Raw genomic sequence first — 16858 nt, 5'->3', positions numbered from 1 at the left:
GAAAGAGTCCCCAGGTCCCCACAGCCCAGGGCCCTTGTATTGCCCATAGCACAAGTGGCTCCCCTTGAGATCCAGCTGATCTGCACTAGTCAGGCACTTGTTACTCAGAAACCGAGATTCGATTGAAGATGGGGAGTCTCCGGGGGGCTGCAGGTGGCCCAAAAACCCCTGCCTCAAACACAGGAGAGTCGGATCCCCCCAGGCTGCTGCCGCTGCTGGCATATTCATCAGGGTCAGATCCTAGAGACTGTGCAGAGGGGCTCCGAGGCAGGCCACCCAAGGGCCCCCAGATGCTGTTAGAAGTAGTAGCCCTGAGGCAGGAGGGGCAACAGGCTGGGGTGGGGTCCCTTCGAGCCACGGGGGTCCCAGGAGCAGCAGAGAAGGCAGAGGGTGACAGTGGAAGGTCCCCAGGTGGTGGTGGGGAGCTGGAGGGTGAGAAGGAGCATGAGGACAGAGAAGGGCCTGCCAGGCCTGGTGGTGGTGGTGAGGTGCGGCGGCCTGAGGGCAGGCCAGAGAAGCTAATGCTCTGGCGCAGCACATGCGGGTGGCCAGGGTTGGCCTGGTCCTCACTAGGGTTGTGGATGAAGTGGCAGCGTGAGCCATAGGGACAGCGGCCCTGGAGGTAGAACTTGTGGCAGAGTTCCGTCTTGTACTTGGGGTGGCGATTGGCCTGGCGCAGCTCCCCCAGGCCATGGGCAAACTGGCACTTAGCCCCATAGCGGCAGCGCCCACTCTCGGAGAAGGTCCGGCATAGCTCAGTCTTGTAGCGGGAGGAGGTGGCAGGGGTCGCAGTTGGCGAGGTGGGTGAGGGCGACAGTTCAGGGCCTGGGCGAGGAGCCAGGGGTGCAAAGCCAGGAGGTGGGGGCACCCAGCCACAGCTGCGGCCCTCCACCAGGCTGGTAGAGCGGCCAGGCAGGCGAGAGGTGCCCCCAGATGGGCCACAGTCAGATGAACCCAGGCTCCAGGGTCCCGAAGAGGCCCAGCCTGGGTTAGACTCAGAACCTCCGTGGTCGGATGACAGGTCAGGGCTCAGCGACAAGAGGCTCTGCAGGAACAGGAGGAGCTGGTTAAGACACCCGAAAATGCAATGTGACGCCCCACCCCAGCTGCAGGACATTTCCAAAGCCTGCCAGTCCGGTTTGTAGGTCCCAGGTAGAGCCCCACCCGCCCGCAGAAACCCCTAGGTTCCGGATCCCAGGGATCCCGATTGCCAGGTTTTGAGTTACCCACGACCGGCTGGATCAAGATAGGGCCTCGAAGTCAGGGCGCACCACTGTTCCCCAATTTCGAGCCTCTGGACCTCTCCGGAAATGACCCGCTCATCGGTTTCTCCGGTTTTAAAAGTGGAGGAGCTGGGCAAAGTTGACCCAGGAGTCCGAATCTCTTCGGTCTTAGTGTTCTAGAGAACTTTGGTAAGGGAGTGGCGAGAGGTAGGCTCCCCTCGAGAAACTTAGCGAAAAACCCCACCCTCAGCGTGTCCTAGGGGTGAGCCAGGTGTGGGGGCCATTTCCTCCTCCAGACATCCCTCGTCTGAGAAAAGTCCTCTAGTTTCCCATCTCTTGGGGCCACATTGCCCCTCTTGGGCTGAGAACCGAGAACCGCAGGCTTTATTTTCGCCTTCAGATAATCAGGCTGGTCTGAGTAAGAAGGCAGGCACCCGGGCTGGAGGGTGCGGCGCAAATGTGCCCCAGTTTTAGAAAAGAGGCAGGCGTCCCAGGTCAGAGTTTTCGTCGCTAGAGGAGTGGCGTGAGGACCCCAGGAGTACGGGTCGACAGGGACTCACCTCGTAGATGGCGGCGAGATCCATTGTGGTGCGAGTGGCCAGAAGAGATCGGCCCGGAGTCGGAGCGCTGAAATCAGGCTGCGGCTGTTGGGGACAACCAGCTTCTTATAGGGCCTGGAGGGCGGGGCCAGGAGGAGGCGGGGCCTGGAGGGGCGCTTCCCGGACGCGCGCCCCCGGCGCAGCCTGGCGGTCGCTGGACTAGTCTCTCTACGTTGGGCCCCGGCCAGGACGCGTCTGTGCTTGGCCTGGAGGTTGTGGCCGGGCGTGGTGTGCGTGGTGTGTGTGTGTGTGGGGGGGCTGTCTGCCTGCCCAGTTTTCAAGGCTGGAGACTGAGGCGTCGAGAAAGAAGGGTACTGGGGCGGAGGTGGGGGCAGGGCTCCAGGGGCAGCTGACAAGGGCAGAGGGCGTGAGCATGCCAGTCCGTTCGGGCAGGAGGCGGGGAGAGACAGAGTGGAAGACCCAGAGACATGGAGAAAAGCAGAGAACAGGGGAGACAGACAGAGGGAGACATAGGGTAAGGAGCAGAAGTTAGGTAGGGGTTCTGAGATAGTCCCAGAGAGAGAAATTCAGAAGCAGGACAGGTGGATCACAAAGAAGCAGGAAAACAAACAAACAAACAAAAAACCAGAAACAAAACACCCAGAAAGAGGAAAGCCGCGGGGCCATACAGAGCAGAGACCAGCAGGCTTGGAAAGGCATTGAGTCCAGCTATCCTGGTGTGGTTTCACTCCCAAATGGTACAGATCAGAAACCCGGACCGCCCTACCCGTCCACAATCGTGAGATTCACCAGTGGGAAGCGTCCTGAATACCTGGCGAGTCTGGAAAAGACCTCTTTTGCCAGTCCACAGGTCCACGTAGGGCCCCCCCCACTTGTCCTCGCTCTCCCACAGATAATGGTACTTGGGTTGAATTTCTCTGGGCTGGGCCTTACTCAAGTGCTTTGCATGAATTAATTCAGTCCTCACAGCTTCTGGAGGTGTTATGCGCATTTGACACAGGAGGAAAGCAGAGGGGTTACTACCCTAGTTCCAGCTAGTGAATGACATAGCCTAATACCAAGATCTTTAATGACCCTTGAAAAAATCAAGATTGGAAACGTTTTTTTTTTTTTTTTAATTATTTTACTTAACTTTATTTATTTTAACTTGACCAGAGAGGGGCAGAGAGAGGTAAAACGAGAAAGAAGCCTCCAGGTCCAGGACTGGAACAGTGGTGGGCCACAGTGGCCCCATAGGAGTCCAGGACCCTTAACCACCACACCACTTGCCAACCCTGGATGAGGTGTTTTTTTTGTTTTGTTTTGTTTTTAAAGAATTATTTTATTTAGCTTTATTTATTTTATTTAATTTGACCATGGAGGGAGGGAGAGAGAAACAAGCCACCCTGTCTAGGACTCAAATCACAGTTGTTCATGTGGGAGTCCAGCACCCTTAATCACCACACCACCTGCCAGCCCCGGAAGAGGTCATTTAAAAAAAAAAAAGAATTATTTAATTTTATTCATCATCATCATCATCATTTTTAAAAATTTTGACCAGAGAGAAAGAGGGAAAGTGAGAATTTGAGCCACCAGGTCTGGGACTTGAACCATTGGGATTCTAGCGCCTAAACCGTCACACCACCCGTCCGCTGAAGGTCTCTTATTATGATGGAGGCCTGCCTTGGTTGAAATTTGTTCTAGGAGAGAAGAAATGGGTCGTCCCAACTGATGTTCAGCTGTCTCATAATGGGGCCACCTTGCCAGACTAAATTAGTCTGGACCATTCGTCACTATGCAATGTCTATTATCTAAAGTGTTGCCCTGAGTGAAAACTCTAAGATTCAGGAAGAAAGGTTATTTTTTGAAGGGGGTCTTGTAGAGCGGGCTGCCCGGGCGTCAAAGTACTGCGAGCTGACACGGTGGAGTCCATTCTCGCAGGCTGCGCCGCAGGCCTGTACTGAGTGGGGAGATTCTGTAGGCCCCACGCCGACCTGCCTCCCTGGAGAGCCGGGGGAATCCCTGATGCGGCGCTTTTTGGGGCGGAGGGGCCTTCCCGGTCGGTCTCGTGAGCTGGGCGGGCCTCGGGCTGCTCTGGCACGGGCTGCTTGCGGCCTCCCGCTCGCCGGTGACTCACTCGCGAGGAGTGGGGGAAGGGGGCTTCCTGGAAGCGGTGACGAGGACGCTCAGCCCGGACGCCCGGGTTCTTCTCCTGTAACCAAGGCTCTTGTCTCTTGTAAACACGGCCTCGGGGACAACGGGAAAAAGGGGGGAAGGAGAGGGACCTGGGGCCCGCCGCCGGCCGGGCTGCAAATCCCTTGGCCATCTGTAGGACTAAGGCGGCGAAAAGGGGGGGTGAGTGGCACCTTGGGGTCTTCGGAGGCCGGCTCCTGGCAGCGATCCTGGAGCCAGGATTCCAGTTTCGATTCCCTGGGAGCATTTCCCAACTCTGAGTCAGGCCGGCCCCCTCCCCTCTCCCATCTGCTGAGTCATCGCCGAGAGCTAGGCCGTCGGCCACCGGCCTTCACCGAGACGTTGTGCGGGTCGGGGCTTCGCGGGGAAGGGCCGACTCTCCCCGGCAAGGAAAAACACCTACGTGAGGCGAGGCCTTGACCCCTCCTCCTTCCGACCCGGGAGTCCAGGGCCCAGCACCCTCCTCCCTCTGCCAGACCCAGGAGCCCACGGCCCCAGTTCCCCTCCTGAACCTCAGGCTCACGAGTACGAGTCCCGGCCCCCTCCTTGGTCTCGGACCCAAGAGGTCAAGCCCTTATCCCTACTCCTCGATCTCAACCCACGAATCCGGGCGCCCAAACCCCTCCTCGACCTCAGAGCTAGGAGTTCGGGCCCCCTGCCCCTTGGAACGCAGACCCAGGAGTCAGGCCTCTCCTTCCCCCGCCTCCAGGCCTCAGGCATCCCAGGCCAGGAGGAAGTTCAAGGCAGGGCTCCTCCCCACTCCCCACGTAGCCAACGGGAAAATCCGCGGCTCCGGCGGCGGCTGGGAATCCCCTCTGGAATGACGGCGGGTAAGGGGATGGCCGGGGTCCCCCGCGGGGTGCAGAGGCCAAGTCCTAGGAGGGCGCGGTACAGACGGGTTGGGGGGTGGGGGAGAGGGAAAGGGGCGGAAACCAGAGAGGCTAAAAATACTGCAAGCACTTCCGGCCTAGGGGGAGGGGAACGGAGAGCAGAGTTTCCAGAAAAACAAGCGGGGACGGGAAACGCGGGGGTGTGAGAGCCCTTGCGAATGCGCGGGCGGGCAAGCGGGGGACCGTGTACTCGCCGCACGTGTGCCAGGGCCGTGCGCGCGCCTGGCGTGATTGCCTGGGCGGGAGCGGGTGTGGCTGGGGTGGGACTGCTGTGTATGCAACTGTGTGGGTGGGCGTGGGCTAAACAAGTGTGTACTGCGTCGTGCGAAGTGTGTGCATGCGGGTGTGAAAGGTGTGTGCCTTGCCATCTGTGGGTGTGAGATCTGGCGTGCCTGGGCGTGCCTTTGGGAAGTAGGTGTGAGACAGGAATGCGCCCGTTTCCTATGTGATTGCTGAGTGTGGACCGCCACACGTGGCATGGCGGTGGATAAATGTGTGTAACTGCCTGTGTCTGCGATCGACCATACCCTGTGTGTACTCGAACCATCTCTGGGTGTGGAGGGAACAACTATTACTGTACTGCCTGCATGGGAACGAGTGACTGCCATAGCCAGCTGCACATCTGTGTGCAACTACCCCGAAGTGTCTGGATAAGGGAAGGACCATGCCCGCTCTTTTGATTGCGGCTCTGTGCACACATAACTTCGAAGTGTGTGTCAGCTGTGCGCAGGCACCAGAGGCTGTGTGTTGCCCTCAGGTGTGTGAATAGCGCTCATATTTGTGCCCTAACTCGTGGGTGTCTGAGACATGATGTGCATGAGAACGTGGTAAGCCAGCGTCTGGATGCGGTTCCTCTGTGGCCCAGTCACAAGGTAGTGAAACTGGTGAACTTTGGCTCCTGACGTCTGTCCACAGTGCACACGATGGGGAAGGCGGCTGGTGACTGATGTGTTCCCCGGCTCAGGTCACTGTTGGCATGTCTGCTCCCAAAGGTAGAGCACCTCCCCCACACCTGAAAAGCCACACCAGCGTCTGTGCTCAGCCTTATCTGTCCCCACCTGATCAGGCTGTTTCTGATAGTGCTGGGCTTCAGGGCAGGGCTGAGTCAGCCTGTGATGGGCAAAGTCTGTGATGGGGTGAGAGATAGTGGGTTAAGTGGTGGTTAGAGGGTTGTTTGTGTATTCGCATGGTTGGGTTGTTTCCTTAGTCTGTTTGTGGGACTCAGTGGGACTGGTCCCTGGGAGTACCATGGCTGTAGGGTGGAGGGTTAGGTAGAACTCTGCTGGGAGAGGGGTATGATTTGTGTTCAGGAGTCCTCATCTGTTTTGTCCACAGGTGTGGGGGCTGTGGGTCCTCCTGGAAGTGTGTGGTTGTGCACCGCTCCGAGTCTAATAACGCAGCAAAAGCTACGACCTCACCAGGGCTCTCATGGACATCCTCTCCAATGCCTACTCCTGCATTGTGGCCCAGGCCTCTCACTGTTCCATAAACACACCAGCTCATTCCTGTCTCTGCCTTTTTACTTGCCACCTCCTCTGCTTAGAACACTTGAAAGAAATTTCTTTTTAGTTTTTTTTTTTTAAGTTCAAGGAAGGGAGATGGACACACTATTCACCTTCCAAGTTTTAGAGTAATATATTCACTGGCCATTTCAGGCTCAAGGTAAAACTTTCATAAATAAGGAAATGGAAATTCAGATATTAAATGAGGGTGATTTTGACAGTACCCAAAGGAAGAATAGAAACTTTATATTAGTAGGTATAATTAATTTATTTTTGTATTTATGACATAAATATTTAACTTGTTGATATGTCTCACTGCACAAATGACTTTTTTTAATTTTTGAGAGTTTTTTTGTTTGTTTGTTTGTTTGTTTGTTTGTTTGCTATAGGGTGCATGTGCTCGCCAGAAAGACAGAAAGAGACAGAGAGAGAGAAAGGAGGAAATCACCCTCCAGGAGCAATAGCCATGCAGGCAGCAATCCCTTCTCCATTTTTCTCTCAAGATTTTGTGCACACATGCCATAGTAATGGTTTATTTCCTCTTGATAATATTGTGTATAGTTATTCTCAACTGGACTGGTCTGAGATGTATCCATGTTGGGTAAATTCTCTTTGCAAGCCAAATGATGTATAATGATCGAATGTGTAAAATAATAATAAAAAATAAAAATTTAAAAACAAGACAAAATGAGGAAGTATCTAAGTCTTAACTACATTTGAATCAGTCTTTGGTTTCAGAGATAATATTTTATATTGAATTTAAAAGTTCACAAAATCGTAGAGTTATTTATAGCAATGGGTGCTGGGAAAATGCAATGGAAGTGAGAAGTTAGAATAGCTAGAGAAGAGTAAGGACAAAAGTGGCACATAAGCCAAGGAAATTGAATGTTTCTAGAAAGGAACTAAATGTCAAATACTGTAAAGGGGAGAAAAATGGAATAAAGGTCTTTTGGATGTGACTATTAGAAAGTATGTGATAAATCTCTAATTCTTTTATCTAGTCTTAAATTACCAACATACAAGGGACTTTCCTCTAATGCCAGTTTACAAGCTAAATCTAACCTTGAATATTTTTTAAAATGTAAAGAAAACTAAAAGATATGTATGAGCTTTTTGATTCATCACTGGAAAAGAACAGTTCAGAGTGTCTTAACTTTTTTTGTGTGTGTGTGCACATATGCACATGTGTCTGGTGATTTTCAAGACTCAGTGTCTGAAACTTGAACCTTGGTTGGCCATGTGGGAATCCAGCGCCTTAACCACGCCACCTGCTGGTCCCTTTCTCCCCCCACCCATTTTCACTATAGGGCCTGTGCACTCACGGGAGGCATAGCCACTCGGAATCCATTCTCTCTTTTTTTTTTTTTTTGAGAGGTTTTTGCTATAGAGCGCATGCGCTCGCCAGAGTGAGACAGAGACAGAAAGCGAAAAGCCACCCCCCAGGGTGCCACGCTGCAATCCCTTCTCCTCCATTCTCCTCTCAGGATCTTGGGCACGCACGCGCACATGCCTGGCGTGAGTTTTAAGCCACCGGGTCCGGGACTCGAACCCCGGTGGACTACATGGGAGTCCAGCAACATAGCCATTACACCAACTGCTGGTCTCTTGGAATCCATTTTCCATTCTCTTCTCAAGACTAGGCACTCATGCACATGTGCCTGGACTGTTTTTCAAAGTGCTGGTTGACACAGTCAACCATGTGGGGATCCAGATGCTTTAATCTCCACATCACCTGCTGGCCCTTGGAACATTCTCGCTCTGGATGTCATGTACTCCTTCACATTTGCTTTAATACCACCTTCTCAGGGATTTCTTGTGTTATGAGTTATTCCTGGGGCCAGCAGGTCGTGTAGTGGTTAAGGGACTCGACTCCCACATGGCTGTGGTTCATCTCTCTGGTGAGCACATGTACCCTATAGCAAATTTTAAAAATATAATACATAAAATTAAATAATTCTTAGGAAAAAAGTTATTAAGTGCTTTTTTATGTTGTGATATTACTGTAAATCTCTGCTTTTGACCTCACTTCTCTGCTTGCTTTTCTTTCTTGGACTTTGCTATACTGTCTTACCTTATCACACAAACTCTAAATAGAATACCAACTCCAGGAGTGCAGGATCTTTGGCTCCTGCTATACAGGGTTTGGACCACCCAAGGATACCGTTTGCTGAATGAGCACGGCTTGGCTTCCTGATGCTGTCAGATCTTCCAATCTGCCCGAGACTGGTTTTAGTACTGCTGGGCTCTGTACCACAGGTACTAGATGCCTTGCCTCTGGTCTGTCTGCTGTTGTGCCAAAACTATCCATAGGGCCAGCTGGACCTAAGTCTTCTCATGCCTATGCCCATGGACACATGTGTGCCATGTGCCCCAAGACTGGAAGCTGGTGGGGTCCACTGGGGAGTCAGATTTCAGTTGAATGCAAGATAAAGGCATCAGGTGAGCTGGAATTATGACTGTTACTGTACTTATGTGGAGATTAAGTATGGTTAAGGAAATAGTGTGGGTGCCCAACTGACAAGACCAGATGGTCAATTTCATGTGTCAACCTGGCTGGGCTATAGTCCCAGATATTCCACCAAACACTAATCTAGGTGCTGTTCTGAAGGCATTTCGTAGATGTGATTAAAGTTCATAATCAGCTGACTTAAGGTAAGGAAAATTAACCTAGATAATCGGGATGGGTGGGTAGGAAAAACTGAGACTTCTCTGAAGAAGAAATTCCACCACTGGACAGTACTTCAGCCTGCCTTCCTGCTGGCTGCTCTGCTGCCCTGGCACTTCAGGGAAGGCCACAGGGAGGAATTTCCTGGGATGTACACACACATACACAGCTGCCCATTTTCCAGTGAGGGGAGTTGGGCTCTGGGTGAATTGCAGAGGTCTCTAAAACCACAGGTCCTTGCAGAACAGAAGGCCACTAGGTGATGGTGATATGGGAACCAGTGTGCAGAGGTGTTGGGTGGGGCAGTTCCCTCACCAGCCTGAGTCACTTGGCACTCAGCACCCAACAACTGAGCCTGGACTGGGAGCTCCGCCCTATACTTGCCCAGGCCTGAAAGCTGAGCTCCCATAGAAACTCAAAGCTTGCTCTCTAGGAGGTAGGAAGCCAGGTGGTGCATTCCCTCTCTGAAGCCCCCTTCCCGGAGCTTGCTTCCTGAAGTTGGGTATCAGGGGCCTGGGTTCTTCCCCAGGACTGATGATTCACCCTTGCTGGGCCTTTTCACTTCTCCTTTGGGGCTAAAAATACAGGGACCCAGGCATCCAGCTGGGCCAGGCCTCACCACGGATTGCACAATGCCCCTCACAATGCCCCTTGTTTGAGTTCCGCTGACGCAGGTCCTGGGTGGGGGCCCGAGTAGCTCCCTGATCAGGCCTGCTGAGGTCAGGGCCCAGATCCCTTCCACTTCTCCTTTCCTGGCCAAGGGCCCTGAGGGCCGAACTATGGGAAATGCTGGGGGACTCTGGCCTTGGTTGTGGCCCCTGGAAATGAAGCCCTTCCCATTATTCCAGGTAGGAGCTGGAGACAGAAGACAGCAGAAAAAAGCCAGAGAGAGACACACACACATGCAACAGACAGAGGAACGACTAGAAAAAAAGAACACAAACACCCTCCAAACTGGGACAGAGTCAAGGACAGATTGAGGGATATAGGCTCAATTGGGGCCCCACAGCACCGCCAGGTGGAAGCAGAGCTTCTGGAACTCTAAGGAGGCCTTCAACACACACAGTTGAGTCCACCCTGGGGAGGGGCCAGGGGCAGGAGGTCCCGCCCTGCGCTCCCTGCTAGCCTCTGCTGCCCCCTGCTGGTTCTACTGGAAGTGCTCAGGCAGGAAGAAGAGTCCACACAAAGTTGCTTTGGCTTAGACTGCGTTTCATTCCCTCTGCCCCACCCCCACCGTCTGCCCCACTTCCCGCCTGCCACCTCAGAGGGTGCCCCCGGGGCCAGTAGGTGGTGCAGGCGTCTTGCCTGTGACCTTGTTAGCACAGTCCAGCAGGGCAGTGTGAATGTCCTTGGCACAGGCAATCTGGGCTTTGATGACTGCCAGGTACTGCGGATAGGGCAGGCTGTCAGGTTGTACTGCATCTGGTTTCGTGGCTGTGGGCACCAGCGTCGGAGAGTGCTTGGCACTGTCACAACTCTGTGACAGACATTCATGAGCCAGGCGCTGTGGACAGGTAGGGAAGGATGCAGTATCAGCCTCCTTGGTATTTGCAGCCTTATCCTAAGACCAGCTTGGGGAAGACCAGCTTGGGGTAGCCTATGGGCCTCAGGACTCCCAGAGTCTCAGAAGGAAAGCCTAGTCCTGCTGATCACTTGTTGAGATGACCTGGAGCATGTGACTGCTCCTCTCTGCACCTCAGGTTCCTCCTTCGCAAAGTAGGTTTAATAGCCACCTCATCCTACCTCATAAGGTGAGAAGAGATGTGTGAGACACAGGCGTGGGTCCTGGTGCTTTTTTTTTTTTTTTTTAATTTGCTATAGGGTGTGTGCACTCACCAGAGACAGAGAAAGTGAGAAATCACTTCCTGGAGGGATGGCCACTTACGTACAAGTGCCTGGTATTTTTTTAAAGCCTCCAGGTCTGAGACTCAAAACCATGCAGCTGGCCATGTGGCATCCAGCTGCCTTAACCACACATCATCTAATTTTCCATCTGGCGTGTATGCTTGCCAGAAAGAAAGAGAAGCAACCTCCAGTGGGGTGTGATCACACTGATAACCCTTCCTTTTCATCTCTCCATCTTGTTGGGATTTGGGGCACCAGGTTGGCTTTTTTTTTTTTTTTTTTGGAGAGGTTTTTGCTATAGGGTGCATGCGCTCTCCAGAAAGACAGAGAGACAGAAAGCGAGAAATCACCCCCCAGGGGGGATGGCCATGCTGCAATCCCTTCTCCTCTATTCTCCTCTCGGGATCTTGGGCACGCACGCACATATGCCCGGCGTGAGTTTAAGCCGCCAAGTCTGGAACTCGAACCACAGTCAACTATGTGGGAGTCCAGAGACATAGCCATTACGCTAACTGCTGGTCCTCAGGCTGGCATGTTTTTCAAGCTATCAGGGCGGGGATTTGAATTGTGATTGGCCACATGGGATGTGATTCCCAATGCCCAACACTTAACTATTGGGTTATCAGAAAAGTCATGACATGGGAATCAGCAGTTAGCGTAATGGCTATGTCGCTGGACTCCCACGTAGTCGACCGCGGTTTGTGTCCCGGACCCGGTGGCTTAAAACTCACGCCGGGTGCGTGTGCATGTGTGCCCAAGATCCCGAGAGGAGAATGGAGAAGGGATTGCGGCATGACCATCCCCCCTGGGGGGTGATTTCTCGCTTTCTGTCTGTCTCTCTCTCTCTCTGTCTGGCGAGTGCACACACCCTATAGCGAAAACCTCTCAAAAAAAAAAAGAAAGAAAGAAAGAAAGGTCATGACACATTTTTGCATAGAAACATAGAAAAATACATTATGACTTTTCCAATGACCCAATACTATAGTATGGGGCCAGCCCTGGCACATTGTTTTAAGTTAAATTGCTATTATTGTTATTTTTTTTAGGGGGATTTTTGCTATAGGGCATGTGCACTCGCCAGAAAGGCCGAAAACGAGCAATCACCCCCTAGAGGAATGGCAATGCTGCAACCCCTTCTCCTCCATTTTCCTCTTGGGATTTTGGACATGTACACACTCGTGCCCAGTATGAGTTTTTAAGCCACCGGCTCCAGGACCACATGGGAGTCCAGAGACATAACCATTAAGCCATCTGGACTTGCTACTATTATATTTTATTTTAAGAGAGATATTTTTGCTATAGTGCTCTCGCCAGAGAGCAGAAAGCAAAAAATCACCTCCTGGGGAGATGGCCACACTGCAATCCTTTCTCCTCCATTCTCCTCTTGGGATTTTGGAAACACATGTACACACACCAAGTGTGAATTTCAAGCCAGTGGGTCTGGGACTATGTGGGAGTCCAGTGATGTAACCCTTACGCCATCCGCTGTTCCCCCTGCTACTATTATTATTACTGTCCTAACTCCAGGCTTGGTCTTGGCAGTGGCCTCTGATGACACCTACTCCTGTATTTCCTTCTATTTCTCTGGCCGCTCCTTCTAGATACTTCTTACTCTACCTAAGACTTAAGTGTAGCGATTCCCAGGCCCCATTTCCCTTCACTCCTCGTGTCTTCCTGGAGCTGTCATGTGCACACACCACTCATTTCCCCCCTCTGTAGTGAGGATGCCCATATCTCTGTCCTTAAATTCCCCTGACATTTCTGGGGCTCAGATACCCATCCCCAAAACTGCTCCTCCTCCTGGGCCCCTTTCTTGGGGACGGTGCCAACATTTCGACCAAACCCTAGGCTTCATCCTGGAAACCCCTCCCCCAAAGCACATTGGTCCTGGGACCTACACACAAAGCCTCTGGATCCTGTGTGCCCTTCCCCTCTTCCTCATGGCACAGGTAGAGGTTCACAAGCTCTGGTCCTTGCCCCCATGAATCCTGCCATGGCTGTCTCCTTGGGCTCTCACCTCCAGTTAAGCCCCTCTGACCTACCTGTTATCTGCCAACCAGAGGCATATTCCTAAAATGCTCCATATTCCACGAATGGTCCACATTCTTCCCTGCTTAAAACTCCCCATGGCTCCCTAGTGATCTCAGGGTCACATTAAAAATCCAACAAGTCAGGGCCAGCAGGTGGTGTGGTGGTTAAGGCATTGGACACTCCCATATGGCCAACCACGGTTTAAGTCCGGGTCTGGTAGCTTGCTTTCTCACTTTTCTTCTCTCCGTGCGTCTGTCTGTCTCTGGTCAAATGAAAATGACTGAATAAATAAATAAAATTAAATAATTCTTTTCTTTTCTTTCTTTGTTTTTTGAGAGATTTTCGCTATAGGGCACGTGTGCTCGCCAGAAAGAGAGAGAGAGACATAGAGACAGAAAGCGAGAAATCACCCCCCAGGGGAGAGGGCCATGCCACAATCCCTTCTCCTCCATTCTCCTCTCGGGATCTTGGGCACGCATGCACACGCGCCCGGCGTGAGTTTTAAGCTGCCGGGTCCGGGACTTGAACCATGGTCAATTACGTGGGAGTCCAGTGACATAGCCATTATGCTAACTGCTGGTCCCAATAAAATTAAATAATTCTTAAAAAAAAAATCCAACAAACGGACCAGCACATGATGTGGAAGTTAAGGTGCTGGATCCTACATGACCAGCTTTGCAGTTTGAGTCCCAGTCCTGGCAGCTTGATTGCTGGGCTGGGCGTGTGTGTGTGTGTGTGTGTGTGTGTGTGTGCATGTGCAAGCCCCAAATTCCGAGAGGAGAGTAGAGAAGGGGTTGTGGCATGGCCATACACCCAGGAGGGTAATTTCTCACTTTCTCACTCTCTGTGTGTGTCTTTAGTGAGTGCATGTGCCCTATAGCAAAAACATTAAAAAATAATAATAATAAATAAATAAATCTGGGACCAGCAGATGACTCCCACACAGCCGAATGTGCTTCAAGTCCTGGACCAAGTGGCTTCAGACTCATGTTAGACACTTTTGTGTGCGTGCCCAAGATCCTGGAAGGAGGATGGAGAAGGGATTATGGCATGGCCATCCCCCTTAGGGGGTGATTTCTCACTTTATCTCTCACTGTGGGATCTGTTGTCTCCTCTTATGAGCTGATCCACTACCAGGCTACTGCTTTGAAAAAAAAAAAAATTATTTAACTTTATTTATTATTAGTTTTTAATTTGCTATAGTATACATGTGCTCACCAGAGAAAGACAGGGAGAGAGGGGGAGGGGGAGAGGGAGAGAGAAAGAGGAAGTAAGAAAGCAGGCCATCAGGTTTGGGACTTGAACCATGGTGGAGTCCAGAGCCTTAACTACCATGCCAACCTGCTGTCCCCTACTACCAGGCTTCTTAAATTCTGACCTTTCCTTCAAAATCTCAACTAAAACAAGGACGATGACATAGGAAATACTTCCCATACGTCTAATGCATGCTCTTGCTGAACTTTCCCTGTAATTCCATTTTCTTTTCTTTCTTTCTTTCTTTCTTTCTTTTTTTTTTTTTTGGAGACATTTTGCTATAGGGTGTGTGCATTTGCTAGACAGACAGAGATAAAGGGTGAGAAGCCCCCCCCCAGGGGGGGTGGCCATGCCACAGTCCCTTCTCTCTCCTCTTGGGATCTTGGGCATGCATGCACATGTGCCTGGCATGAGTTTTTTTCTTAGGTTCACTCTTTTTTATTTTTTAATTTATTATCATTTTTAGAATTATTTTATTTAACTTTATTTTAATTTGACTAGAGAAGGACAGAGTAAGAGAGAGAAAGAGTGAGAGAGAGAGAAGTGAGAAAACTAGTCACCAGGGACTCAAAACTTGGTCGACCATGTGGGAGTCCAGTGCCTTCACCACCACATTACCTGCTGCCCCCCCACCTGGTATGAGTTTTAAGCCACTAGGTCTGGGACTCAAACCTCATGGACTATGTAGGAGTACAACGATGTAACCATTTCGCCATCTGCTGGTCCCAAGATTCCATTTCCTTTTTTTTTTTTTGGAGAGGTTTTTGCTACAGGGCACGTGTGCTCGCCAGAAAGACGGGGAGAGAAAGAGAGAGAGAGAGAAGGCAAGAAATCACCCCTCAGAGGAGATGGCTACGCAGCAATCCCCTCTCCTCCATTCTCCTCTCGGGATCTTGGGCACGCACACACACATGCCTGGTGTCAGCTTAAGCCACTGAGTCTGGGACTTGAACCGGGATTGACTACATGGGAGTCCATGACATAGCCATTATGCCAACTGCTGGTCCCAAGATTCCAATTTCCAAAGCTCAGAGGTAGAGGCTGATGCGCCATCTGGTTCCAGGATTGTACTCTTAGTCACCTACCCTCTAAACTCCTGCCCCTCTTCCATTCTGTGTTCCAGCCTTGCTCTAATGTGCTCTATACCATAGTTTCCCCAAAGCCACTCGTTCCCTACCCTAACCCAGGGTTCCACAGTTCCCCCACCTCCCCGTCAAGATTTCCCCCTCTAGCCCTGTCCTCTGCCTGTGCCTTCCCCATCAAAACCCTGACCGCCCTGGTCTGAGCATTTCCCATTGCAGCCAAGATCACTCTGAGCTGTCTGTTTAGGGGCATAACTGTCACTGCACTGAACTGCAGACTGTGTGAGAAAGGATCAGGGTACCACTACATCTCTGACACTGTTTAAAGTACATATCTGGCCCAATGAGTGTGAGCTGAGTGATGCATAAGGGTTCCTAAAGACACCAGGGACTGGGTCAGTGCTGTGGTCACCCAATGTCCAGGAGGCCTCTTACCAGGCAGAGTTCCAGTTGGTCGCAGAGAGCATAGAACTCCTCCAGGCACTTGTCAAAGCGCTGTATGGGTCCATCGCTGCTCTTTCTACAGCCCAGGAGAAGAGAGTGACTAAGAAATGTATTCTAATCACTGGGACACCAGGGTCTACACATTCAAGTATCCATCAAGAAACTAGGGACAGGCCCAGGAGATAAGAGGCAGAGCTTGAAAATGAGGGAGGAAGGCTGGAGGGGCGCAAGTTTTAAGGAGGTGGAGATAGGATATCCTGGGGTAAGGGTGCTGCACTCACTGTCCGTTGTCGATGTTAGTGTTCTGAATCAAGTTCTGGGCTGCAACCTTCATTAAAGTCTAATTAAAAAAAAAAAAAAGAAAAAAGGTACAGGAGCTGGAGAAACAAAAGGAATACCTTTGGGTAGATCTACAAAATAATCATTTTTTTTTTTAAACAAACAAAAAAACCTTTAACCACCCTCCCATCCCCACATCCCCCTCCTTGAGGGTGATGACTACGCTGCAATCCCTTCTCCATTCTCCTGTCAGAATCTTGGATGCCCACGTGCCTGGCCTGAGTTCGAAGACATGGGGTCAGGGACTCCAACTGCGGTCAGCTGTGTGGGAGTCCAGCGATGTAACCATTACACCATTCGCTGGTCCCCAATATCATCTTTCTTAAATTCACCCAATCTCGGGCCTCCTCTTCACTTAGTACTTCCCCTCCTGACACTCCAGAGTACTGCTCATTTCTATTCCCTCACCTGGAGTTCTCGCTAGTAACCTCTCGGACATACCTTAGGATCCTCTCTTATTCACTAAATCACGGGCATAATCCCTGTTTAAGTCAGTCTCTTCCTTAGGGTTCAACAACCAGCATTCTCCTTTAAACCTCCTCCCACTCAGATTCCCAAGCCTCAACATCTGCGTTGATCCACTTACGCTGTCAATTCGCTGAGTTTTGCTTTGGCCTTCAAAAAAGAACAAGCCTCACTCCTGTCCCCTAACACTTTCCCTGACTGAACAGTCCCTCGGCCAGCTCCCTTGGAGGAAGACGACCAAATACCGCTTGCTCCTCGCAACTTTCGGCCAATCACCTGTAGACTCTCCTTCAGCTGCGGGATGAGCATCTTATAGCGCTGCACTGGATCAAAGTCCTGTTGCTGTTGCTGCAGGAGACCGCTCTGGGCAGGCCCCACCAGTTGTG

At 51.4% G+C, this 16858-nt stretch overlaps 3 protein-coding genes across 3 annotated transcripts in view; 1 reads left to right on the top strand and 2 right to left on the bottom strand.

The window, feature by feature from the left end:
* The window catches only part of ZFP36 (ZFP36 zinc finger CCCH-type), a 3355-nt gene extending 1419 nt beyond the window's left edge, over positions 1 to 1936 (bottom strand). Inside the window, exons 1-2 of the mRNA XM_006140378.3 lie at positions 1784 to 1936; positions 2 to 1045 (exon numbers count right to left, since the gene is read on the bottom strand). Coding sequence (XP_006140440.1) covers positions 101 to 1045; positions 1784 to 1807 — 969 coding nt within the window. The 5' untranslated portion in view covers positions 1808 to 1936 and the 3' untranslated portion in view covers positions 2 to 100. The remainder of the gene's footprint in view (position 1; positions 1046 to 1783) is intronic.
* A 1851-nt stretch (positions 1937 to 3787) lies between these two features.
* On the top strand, positions 3788 to 6428 carry LOC102479492 (collagen alpha-2(IX) chain-like). Its single transcript, XM_027771637.1, has 3 exons — positions 3788 to 3859; positions 4269 to 4785; positions 6181 to 6428. The coding sequence occupies exons 1-3, from the start codon at positions 3788 to 3790 to the stop codon at positions 6426 to 6428; spliced, it is 837 nt and encodes a 278-aa protein (XP_027627438.1).
* A 3772-nt stretch (positions 6429 to 10200) lies between these two features.
* The window catches only part of MED29 (mediator complex subunit 29), a gene marked incomplete in the record, with an annotated part of 6847 nt that continues 189 nt past the window's right edge, over positions 10201 to 16858 (bottom strand). Inside the window, 4 exon segments of the mRNA XM_014587751.2 lie at positions 10201 to 10516; positions 15660 to 15744; positions 15950 to 16008; positions 16749 to 16858. Coding sequence (XP_014443237.1) covers positions 10274 to 10516; positions 15660 to 15744; positions 15950 to 16008; positions 16749 to 16858 — 497 coding nt within the window.

This window comes from Tupaia chinensis, unplaced genomic scaffold, assembly GCF_000334495.1.
Source record: "Tupaia chinensis unplaced genomic scaffold, TupChi_1.0 Scaffold000037_13, whole genome shotgun sequence".
Taxonomy (NCBI): domain Eukaryota; kingdom Metazoa; phylum Chordata; class Mammalia; order Scandentia; family Tupaiidae; genus Tupaia; species Tupaia belangeri.
The sequence above is the reverse complement of the archived record's forward strand: the minus strand, read 5'-3'. Positions and strand labels throughout refer to the sequence as shown.